The sequence below is a fragment of the Aethina tumida genome, chromosome 4, assembly GCF_024364675.1.
Source record: "Aethina tumida isolate Nest 87 chromosome 4, icAetTumi1.1, whole genome shotgun sequence".
NCBI lineage: Eukaryota > Metazoa > Arthropoda > Insecta > Coleoptera > Nitidulidae > Aethina > Aethina tumida.
In genome coordinates, this window is record NC_065438.1 from 3,804,897 (window position 1) to 3,816,976 (window position 12,080).

Below are 12,080 nucleotides of genomic sequence, written 5' to 3' on the forward strand. Positions count from 1 at the left end.
GAATTCTATCTAAATGATAACTGTTTCCTTAACAAAAACATAATTAATTAAAGGGAATGGCAACAAGCAACAGCGCATTAATCAGAGATTTATCTAAAATTGCAAAATAATACAATTGTAAAATGTACTAAATCCTAAAATTGCACAAAGTAAATTTATGTAAAATATTGTAAATAACCTTGGGGCAACATTAACGATTCAAACCGAACAAAGAAAGCGATTAACAAGACTAAATTCAATTTAAAGCTTACGGGCACCTTTTTCCAATTTTCATTTATTGCCACCTCCGACCAAATTTAGTTAACCAGGATAATTTACTTTATCTTTTCTGTTCCTTCCTATCGTTCTCGGACAGTCAACAACATCGTGTCCTTTATTTGTCTCCGTCGCCCGGATTTTTACACCGGACTGTTTAGACAGCCCTGAAGTTTATTTGTTGTACTTACGTACTATACTTTAGTTATGGCAACGTACCTGGAACAATAAAACAAAAGGATCATTTTAACTGTACCCAACCAATCGATAATTAGTAAAACCAACAAAAAACACGTCGCCAAAATAATTATTTACAAATATTAATGTATGCAAATTAAATTAGCCACATTAATAACCCACGGTGATGGCTATTTTCATTATCAGTCAGTTGCTGAACACGACAAGGGGATTACTCGCATTGCACCGTTCGCCACGCTTGTTGTCGGTAAGCAGTAATAAATAAATTTACGTTGCCTACTTAATTTGTCCGGTTTGCGTCAATGGATTTTGTTTTGCTAATTATTGCCATAAAGCAACAATAAAAACCATCGCGTTAGTCATACCTGCAGATACATACGATTATAGGGGGAACAGTTCATGTTAGATAAGGCGATTTATTGTTGGGAAGCCGTTGCGAAATTTGTTGATGTGTTGAAACGTTGTCGGTTTTGTGCTGGCCATGTTTCGTTGAGATTTACGAAGGATAAAATTAAAATATGGCTGTTAGTTATGTGACATTTTATGATTAGCGGTGTTTAGTGGATTCCAGAAATATCTCACACTGTTAATAGTAAGTCAATTGTTAACTAGAATGTGCTAATAAACTACGAAAGTTATATAAGTGTTTACACAAGTAAGTGTAATGTTAATATTAGTTATTTATTGATATAATTTGCTGAAAGTATTCATTAATATTGTGATAGAATGCACTGATTCGAATCTTATAGAATTGTGCTAGAAATTTTGATTTCAACTAGTTAAATCTTCAATTTTTTAATAAATTAGAATAATAGTTGTTCAATACTCAGAGAACCATTTAAAGTATCCAGAAATTTTGCTTTAAAATATTGAAATCGTATTGATTTAAATAGATTTAAACCAAAAATATAAAATTGAATATTAAAAGCTTCGAAGAAGGAAACTCTAATACAATTTAAATTGTATTTTTATTGTTTAATGTCGTAATAGAATGCACTGATTCAAAACTTATAGAATTGTGTTGGTAATTTTGATTTAAAATAGTTAAATCTCTATTTTTTAAAATAAATTAGGATAATAATTGTTCGATACTTAGAAAGACATTCAAAGTATCCAGAAATGTTGCTTTAAAATATTTAAATCGTGTATTGATTTAGACAAAAATAAAATAAAAATTCCCCACTTTCTGAATATATTTAAACCAAAAATATAAAATTGAATATTAAAAGTTTCGAAGAAGTAAACTCTAAGAGAATTTAAATTCTATTTTTATTGTTTAATGTTGTGATAGAATGCACTGATTCAAAACATATAAAATTGTGCCAAAAATTTGATTTAAACTAGTTAAATCTCCATTTTTTAAAATAAATTAGGATAATAATTGTTCAATACTTAGAAAGACGTTCAAAGTATCCAGAAATGTTGCTTTAAAATATTTAAATAGTATGTTGATTTATACAGAAATAAAATAAAAATTCCCCACTTTCTGAATAGATTTAAATCAAATATATAAAATAGAATATTAAAAGTTTCGAAGAAGGAAACTCTAAGAGAATTTAAATTGTATTTTTATTGTTTAATGTTGTGATAGAATGCACTGATTCAAAACTTATAGAATTGTGCCACAAATTTTGATTTAAACTAGTTAAATCTCCATTTTTAAAAATAAATTAGGACAATAATTGTTCAATACTTAGAGAGACATTCAAAGTATCCAGAAATGCTGCTTTAAACTATTTAAATAGTATATTGATTTATACAGAAGTAAAATAAAAATTCCCCATTTTCTGAATAGATTCAAACCAAAAATATAAAATTGAATATTAAAAGTTTCGAAGAAGGAAACTCTAAGAGAATTTAAATTGTATTTTTATTGTTTAATGTTGTGATAGAATGGACTGATTCAAAACTTATAGAATTATGCCACAAATTTTGATTTAAACCAGTTAAATTTCCATTTATTAAAATAAATTAGGATGATAATTGTTCAATACTTAGAGAGACATTCAAAGTATCCAGAAATGTTGCTTTAAAATATTTAAATAGCATATTGATTTATACAAAAATAAAATAAAAATTCCCCACTTTCTGAATAGATTTAAACCAAAAATATAAAATTGAATATTAAAAGTTTCGAAGAAGGAAACTCTAAGAGAATTTAAATTTTATTTTTATTGTTTAATGTTGTGATAGAATGCACTGATTCAAAACTTATAGAATTGTGTTGGAAATTTTGATTTAAATTAGTTAAATCTCCATTTTTTAAAATAAATTAGGATAATAATTGTTCAATATTTAGAGAGACATTCAAAGCAACCAGAATTTTTGCTTTAAAATATTTAAATCATTAATTACTTAATATTATAATTTATTGTTAACTAGAATGAGCTAATAAACTGCAAGAAGTTACATAACTGTTTACACATATGTTACAAGTGTAATTTTAATATTAGTTATTTATTAACTTAATTTGCTGAAAGTATTCAATACGTTTCAGATATCTGTAAATCAATTACAAATAAAGAAGGTTATTAAAATGAAATAATAATGGTGGTTAGCAAATAATAAATAGAAATACATTCCATTCGGTTTTGTAACTCGTTTTCAGATTTTTACGCTCCACTTCCATATAATTTTATCTGTTTTTTACTTAAGTATTTTATCTTTTTGAATTTAAAGCGTAAACATACCAAAGAAATCGGTTTTGTTAGTCACGTTCATGATAAATTTTACATAAATTCCCCAATAAAATATTCCAAAATATTTAATATCAGCAAACAAGGAATATTTGTTTAAAATTAACAGCCCATAAACTTATATATTACACCATAAACCGAACCATAATCAGATAATAATAAAATTAAGAGCCCACAAAACAAGTACATAAACAACAATTTGTTTAAAGACATGAAAAAGAGGCCTGCATCAACAACCTGCGTCTGAGCGCCCAGGCGACCAAACGTCACGGACGTCCGCCCGAAGCCGGAGCCGGCGGCACCTACACCAAGCGTCCGAAGGACAAGAGCGCACGCGGCAGCCTCGAGAACGTCTCCAGCAATCCGTGGGGCGAGCACCGCGTCGAGGAGGCCTCCAGCTTGAGACGGAGCCGCAGCTTGGCCATATCCAGGGAGACTATATACACACAGAGGCAGGAGGAGAGCGGGAGGCACAGGAGGAGCCAGCTAATCCCTCGGGCCAAGCTTATTGATAGGTCCCTGATTAGGGAGCAGCACAGGTAATTTGTGTTGGAGGGTCGTTATGTTTTATCAGTTGGGTAAATGTTTGCCTTGTGTTTTGGGGGAGGGAATTGTTAAAAGGCAGTGGAAAGATGGTTGGAGTCAAAAATATTCCTCTAACATGATTTATAAACTTTAGTTTAAATTTAAAGACCTCGTTAAGGCATTGAATGATGACTAACTTGGGAATGAATCGACGTCTTCCTTCCTCTTCCCTTCTTGCAGCCAACCAAAGCCCTGGTTAAATCCTCTTAAGAAGTTACAAATACAATTACAATTTGTTTCAGATACAAGGGCGCCAGTGTTGATAACCTAGACTCGCCAGATAGACGGGTCAGACGAAAATCCAGTCTAGCCACCGACTATACGGACTGTGGGGTGCAAAGATCTCAACAAACGAGATCGAGGCAATCCAGGAGGACGCTGCGGGAGGAGGAGATTTACTCCTACGCGTCACTGAACGAAATCAACGGCGTTCGTATCGAACAGGAAAGTGCTAAAGCCACAACGCAAACGAAGGCCCGGATCAATGTCAACCGCAGAGCATCTTACGAGGATTTAATCGGGTTATCTCTTCCTCATTACTATCCGGACTCGAAGTGTGACACGGATATTACGGACAATATATCGATTAACGATAACACCTCGTACGCGTCTTTGGATAACAACAACAACTTGCTGAAGTCGACGCCCAATCTTAGTCAGAAGTGTTCAAGCACAGGTAACATCTCCAATATTAACCTTAACTGGGAGGTTAATGAGCACGAAAGCATTTCGTACGACGAAAATATATTCTTGAGCACGAAGAAGTGTTACTCCAACGAAGGCCACTACGCCAAACCCAGAACCATAAGGGGGCCGACGCCTTATCACGAAAACTACACCTACAATAAACGCAGGGACTCAATTTACAAAGCTCAATACGAGAAACCACCAGACAAACACGAGGAGGAGGAAATAGACTGTTTAGAAACTGAAACCGACACCAACTTCGACGAAATATTATACAGTGACACAGCTAAAGTCTTAGAGATACACGAGGGGGACAATTACTCTAAAGGTACAACTCTGTGCAGCTACTCCAACATCGAGGACAACCCCGTATACGAATCTAATAATAAAGGCAGCACGAAAGTTACAACGCCAACTTCTGATACTTCAGAACAAAAAACAATATCCAGAGAAACTCCAGATCAAATTAAAACGCTTATAGAAGTTGCTGCGAGTGATGAAACACCCAACCCCGAACAATATAAAACAATCGTCGCGGTAGACACAGAAAACAGCGAGAACTGCGAGGAGGATAGTAAATCCAGTAAATCGAAACAGCACAGTCACAATTACCTGAGGGAATTCCTTGAGACGCAGAAAGGCTCCAAGAAACCCCTGCAGAATTTTATATCGAAAAAACTGTCGAATCTCTCGAGGAGGAACACGAAGGATAATAACAGACTGACGGACAATCAGTTCCATTCATTGCCCGACATAAGTGCGAGTGAGAACTTGAAGAGGTGCGAGAAAATAGACCGGAAACTCAGGAGGTGCGAGAAAACGACGGTGGTGAAAAACGCGGACGTCTCTAAAGAAAATCGATTTATTGTTAACATCGGTAGGCACTTTGATATAACCGCCAACTCCAACATACCGGTGGACTTTGAGCTGAAGATTGCTAAGGTGTCGAAGAAAACTAAAAACAACAAGAAAAACACGCTCAAGAAGGAGAAGTCCGACGAACAATTAATTGAGGCTGTTAAAAACTTGAAGCAGACTTTGAGTGCCAGCTCTATGAGCTTAGACGACAACTACTACAGGAAGCCGGAGATAGTGGAAGTCACTGCCAAAAACAATTCACAGATTAACCTAAGGAACTTGGACAAAGACTTCGAAATGGACAAAAAGGAGTGCACCAAAGAGTATCAAGAAAAAGTTGACACCATGAGGAACTACTGGGGTAAACTGGTGGAACCCACCAACGAACCAGTTGAGCAAGAACCAGTTAAATGTAAAATTGTGGATCTGCAAACGAAAGTGGAGGACGTGAAAAAGAAGTTTGAGCCAAAGGAAGAGAAGGAGGAGGAGAAGCCTGTTAATAAAGTAAAGCTGGTTAAGCAGATGTTTGAGGTCAAACCCCCCGTGGAGAAAACTGAAAAATTATCTCCTATTATTAAGGAAACATGCAGCTACTTCGAGAAGTCCACCAAAGTCCCCTACTTTGACTCCCACAACCAATTGCAAAGCCTGAACCCAAACATAGTGGAAATCATCAACAAAGAAGATAAGAAGGAGGTAACCACCAACGAAACAAGCACGAAATCAGAGAGTGTGACTAAAGAAAGAGACGAAAAGCCAAAGAAGCTCATCTTCAAACGTTCAGGCAAACCTGTGTCAAAGTCTAATAGCATAGCTTATCCAGAGTTCGACTACGTGCGATACCGAGTGGTGAAATCCGACCTGTTCCAGAAGAAAATATTCGCCAACTGCGACAAAGAAACACAGTTCGACGACCTGATGCAGTACCTTCAGGACTACAGTTTCCAGGAGCTTCTAATAGACAATAATATTGTTATTATTGAACCGATTAGAAGCAAAGTACAGTACGACCCTCGCAAACCGCCCAAGATATCATCGCAGAACGTCACACCATTATTGAAAAAGAGTGATAATGAGAATGACAGCAATTCACTGAGGAAGCACTTCTTCTATCACCCCATACGGGTGAACAAAGAAGTAAACGACGACGAACTACCGAATCCGGACACGGTGAGGCAGGCCAGGCAGTTCTTCGAAGGGGGGCTGAAACGGTCGCAAAGTAATATCGATGTGGAGGCCACGTCTAAGGAGAAATGCAACAAAGATAATGATCCGGATAAGGACCACTGTTCCGCCACCGACTCCAACTCTAACCCCTCGAACATCTCGGACTTTGGTAGTCAGGAGAACATATTCGAAGGGATTGATGAGAGCGACAACTGCTACGAGCAGCAGTTCGTCAGCGAGGACATCCTGGAGAAAATCAGAGAGCACGGCTCCACCGTCACTTACTACGGCGGCCGAGTTTTGAAGCAGGAAAGCAGCCAGCCCATTTTAACCAAAGTCATCATGGAGGAGATCAAGAACAACCAAAGCAAGTTCAGCGACTGTAACTGCAAGAACACCCAAACCGACAATCAGGGCGTCAAATACAAGCTGGTCAAGTCAAACAGTTGCAGCAGTCGACTCGAATTAGTAGGCACTAATAATTTGATGGAGTCCAGGAAGAAGTTCATTGCCAAGCACAAAAAGCTCCTCAACGAAAGGAACTTGAAGAACGAGAAGAACGCCTGCATCAAAGAGGAAATGAACGAGAACGAGCAAAGTATTCAGAATCCAACCGTGACAGAAAAGAACGCCATTAATGAAAGCATCAAGAAGAAGTCGTTTGGCAGCCAACCAAAGATTATAGGGGAGGAGATGAAGAAGGACAACAAGATGACCCAGTGGGGTGACGTCAAAAAGGAGACAATTTATTCGACCATAACTTATAGTGATAAATCAAGCCAGAAGAAGCTTTATGAATTCCATAACTACGACAGGATTAAAACCAAAACTAACAAGCAAGAAATGGAGTTTGAACAATATGAAGTAGCATGAACATCGAATATTTTTAATAAATAGTCAGTAATTTAGTCAGTTAATTAAGGATTAAGCTGATTTGTGATTAGATTAGGTTTACAAGTTGTCTGTAAATTATTGTAAAATAGAATTATTTGAATATTTAAGGTACTGGGAGAAGTAATTTTGCTTTAATAGTGATATTTGTAACTACTCGAATAAAGTTGTTTATCAAAACACAAATGTTTTATTTCTTTTTAACTTTGTTTCAGTCTAACAGTAATTATAAATATGAATCAAAACAAGTCTTTGATCAAAATAGAAATGTTTTCTTGGAGACACGATACCTTTCTTAAATAATTTTAATTTAAATAAAAATTTTGTTTATTCCTGCTTTTTTCCTGAGCCAGTGGCTCAATAATAATTCGACACAATTTTTTGTGTTTCCTTCAGTCTCAACTTTCAGGGATTAAATATGAAGGAAGCGAAGGAAAGTTGGGAGTCCAACAGGCAGACAGTTAAGGGTTGTTGGCGCCTATTTATGTTTTTCTTATCGATTACCACGAACATCATCACACCAAAACGAAAACACTGTCTCATATTTCCGTAAACAATTACTCATATTTTGTCATTTTAATTTTAATTTAACAATTTTTGGCATGATTTAAACTGAAGTAATAAAAACGACTTGTTTTGCAAAGTCCCGGTTCAGTTTCAGACCTAATTAAAAGTTTTAGTTTCCCCAGCATGGGATAAAATTCAGCTGTTTTCAGGCTGAAATTGAACCTCGTATTTGCCTTATCTAGAAAAATAATCCATTACTTTCGGCGCCTGAAAATACACAGCTTTTAGGAAGAATCAATGAGTAAATGGAGAAACTCTCAAAGAATTGGGTTAATAAAATACAACGACTGAAAAAGACAAAGGATTTCATAAAACGGTCTAATTGCTGAAGGTTTTGCCGCAGTATTGTATTCAAAGTTCAAGTAGTTTAAAGGAAGTGTTCCAGTAAACTAGAATAGAATTTTAATTTTCTTTCATTTGCTCTTTACAGATAACCAATAAGATTTATATTTTGAGGGAGTTATTGAACTGTTTCCGAAGCACAGTAAATGTCAAATTGTTCAGCCATTGTTCATAAATCATGGTCTGGCCTCGGTCAATGGCAATGTGCTAGGTCGGTTTTAAAGTTATCTGAAATCTGGAATTCTGGGTCAAATCTTTTGTGATGGGGGTAAATCGATACCAAACTAGATGAATAATTTACTCCAATTTAGCCATAATACAATTTGATGTTAATTATAAAACTGTAAAACCCCACAAAATGATTGTTTTATTTTTGTAAAGGCCGCACATTATTTCCTGACTTTCGGCCATTCCAATCAACTTAAGTGAATTAGGTCCAAACGAAGTGTAATAAAGAAAACGTCCAATTGTCCAGACGTCCATTAAGCAGTGGTTTTCTGGTCAATGCCAGCACGGAGAGAGCCAACGACTAAAATTTTTAAACTTCCAAACAGAATCTGGAATTCTGGGTCAAAACTTCTGGACCCGGACTACAAATCGATACCAAACTTATACGTCCCATTTTACTTCGCATAATCCATTCACTCACAATAATCTCCGAGGTGAAACCTCGGCGATACTTTCACAGGAAATTAAGGGAACTTCAGATAATCCATTTAGGTACAGGTGCTGCAGCACGGATTTTTCCCTCAAGGATTCCGGTGAATCAGTAACCGTACCAAAAAGTTTTTACGCGTTTTAGGGTGGATCTTATCTTTTTTTATTACGTTATGCTGCTGGAGCAGAAGTTTGGCACACATAAAACGCCACAAAATCGATTTAATTTATCATTCTAAGAGAATGTCATATCAATTACCTTTGAAACATCATGGGCAACAACTATAGGGAGATTTTGTTTACTTTTACCTACAAAGTATAAAGTACACAGCAATTTTGATGCCAACTTGGAAATTCCTCCTCGTGCAGGTATTTAACTGGAGGAAGTTGCACAGCTGGTGCTTTGATCTCGTCGGTTGGTATTCATAATTTAGAATTTGCAAGTCTAATTGCCAAATAGACAGGAATGTAACAAGATAATCACTCTTTTCTACGGCGCACAAACTTTAATATACATTAATTAATTAAAATGCTAATGGACTTAACTAACACGCGTATTTAACAATACAGAATTAAGGGGTAACACGCGTTGACAATACGGGATAATACCCGTTTTTCGGGGGTGGTTTCTGAGGGTTTTTGCTTGCGAATATAAATCACTGGAAGGTCGTTGCGACGGGAAATTGAAAAACAAATCTTAATTCGAGGGATTCGATATTTACGTGTGGGATTCGGGGGATGATTTAGTGAATTTAATGGAGATATTTAAATTAGTGGCACGTTCTACGATTTTATTGGGAGTACACGTTAAATTACGTCGTAAAATGGTATATAAATTAAGAATTGAAAAGTTTTAATGAAAAATCTATTAAATATATGAAGGAAGTTTGCCTTAGAAATTCTTTCATGAAATATGCATCAAACAAAACTTTAATATAAATTTATTACGTATAAAGACACATTTCTCTCTGAAATTTTTGTTAAAAGACTATATTTTAACTTGAATTAAAAAGAATATACTGAAAAATATGTAATTTCAAAAGAATATGATTGAAAAATTAAAAAAAAAGAAAATATTATCTAGAAATTAAACAAAAATATGTGAAACATTCTGAAATAATATTTATAAATATAAAAATATATAATTTGAAATATTATGTTGAAGTACATCAAATTATGTGATTTTTTCCAATTGCTTTCCAATATATAAAATGTTGACATTATTGAATAAATTTATATATTTTAAAATAAAATATTTTAGAATTTATTATAAATAAGTGTTGAAAATAGTAATTGAAATTAAAAATTAATAATAAAATGTTATATATCTATCTGTTCTTAAAATGGGTGGTCAAAATTTTTGAGCAATTAGAATACGTTTAATAATGATGAAAATTTAAATACAGTCCTAAAGAAAATACAACCCCTCAAATTTAAATTTCAAAAATGGTTTCCTTCTTATATTTCTGTAACCTTTGGCCCAATTGTGTTTATATTTGGTATGTATTATCCTAAAAAACATGCCTACAATTTAATGTAATACATTTTTTCCATATTGTTACAGTGGCGTAGATTTTCGGGATTCTCCCCCTTTTCTCGCCCTCTTTGCTTCGCCACTGATTATTTTTTTAAACTATTAAACTTTTCGTATTCTTTGCACAATTTAGAAGAAAAAAGGTATCTTGATTAATATTGATTATGACAACCGTTTTTGAGATATTTCAGATTTAATGTTCACTTTAATTTTCTTCAAATACATTAAAACTTAAATATATCAGAAACGGCTGTGTTAATCAAAATTAATTAAGGGCACCTTTTTTTCATAAACTGTGTATATAATACGAAAAGCTTAATAGTTTTAAAAAATATTCAGTGGCGTAGAAAATAATGTGAAAAAAAAGGTGAAACTCCCATAATCTACGCCACTGTATTATTATGGATAAAGTTTATTAAACTGAATTGTAAGTATGTATTTTAGGATAATGCGTACCAAATTGGACCACAGGTTACAAAAATATGAGAAAAAAACAATTTTAGAAATTTAAATTTGAGGTGCTGTATTTTCTTTAGAATAAATCTCCATTATTAAACTCCTAAATATTAGAAACACCTTGTATTAAGAATTTTGCTTCGAAAATCTTTTTAAAACAATTTTAAATATTTTAATTTAAATTGAAATTAATTAACTAATATTTACATAATTTGATAATTTTATATAAAAAATTATTTAGAAGTAAATCAAAAATGTGTAAAATATGGTTAAATATTTACTTTGAACTCCAATAAAGTTTTCACATTACTTATACATTATTTATTTTGAATAAATTGAAGTTTTCAGTTAAATTAAAGTTAGATAATTTAAAATTGTTAAGAAATTTGTCGAAAACTTAATTTGAGAGGGGATGAGTGTAAAGAAATCAATGAAAAAATATCTTATTGAATGAATTTGGAACATTTTTAAACAAACTTACAGAGACAAATGTAATATAATATTTATGTAACTAGGTTAATCTAGTTTCTTAAAAGATGCATTCAATATATCTCTATAAAAATTCATGAGTCGATTAATCAAGGATAAAAGTGCATATTCACATCGAGCCTTTAAATCTCTTACATAAAATGAGTTTTCGAACAAGACAGACGTAAAGAAAACACAATGACTTAATAAAGTTTCACATTATCCCTTCGAAAAGATCAGGAAACGCCATTAACGACTGACAGATGATCCTGGCAGTAATTTATCAAGTTAAGTTCATTTTCTTTTCCAACTCGAACTGTATTTGTGTACGTTACTCAACTTACATTAGATTTTTTCCAGTTTGTAATTGCAAGGTAGATTAAAACAACACAAATAAATGGTACAGATTCAGTGTGAAAAAGCTGAATGATATTAAAATTCATAACAGCTGCCAAAGTGATATATCAAAAATTTATAAATACACCACACGTTTAAAATAGAAATCAGTGCTGAATTTTCAAACAGATCATTGTTTAAATGTGTCAAAACAAGGGAAAATTCATCATTTATGAACAAGTCGACAAAAAATGTTGCTACAAGCGAAAACAAATTGGTTTTTGAAAATTCAAAGTGCCTTATTTCAGACATAAAATACCAGAAAGCGTTTAATATAGTATTTTATGATAAAACAAAGTTGGAACTTCCTTTACAACAAGAGG

At 33.6% G+C, this 12,080-nt stretch overlaps 2 protein-coding genes across 2 annotated transcripts in view; one reads left to right on the forward strand and one right to left on the reverse strand.

Annotated features, from left to right (window-relative positions):
- The window catches only part of LOC109601202 (putative histone-lysine N-methyltransferase 1), a 45,775-nt gene extending 38,276 nt beyond the window's left edge, over positions 1-7,499 (forward strand). The window contains exons 2-3 of the mRNA XM_049966839.1: positions 3,359-3,688; positions 3,977-7,499. Coding sequence (XP_049822796.1) covers positions 3,359-3,688; positions 3,977-7,319 — 3,673 coding nt within the window. The 3' untranslated portion in view covers positions 7,320-7,499. The remainder of the gene's footprint in view (positions 1-3,358; positions 3,689-3,976) is intronic.
- Positions 1-12,080, reverse strand: part of LOC109603214 (calcium uniporter protein, mitochondrial) — a 98,177-nt gene that overhangs the window by 66,626 nt on the left and 19,471 nt on the right. The gene's annotated exons all lie outside the window — the stretch shown is intronic.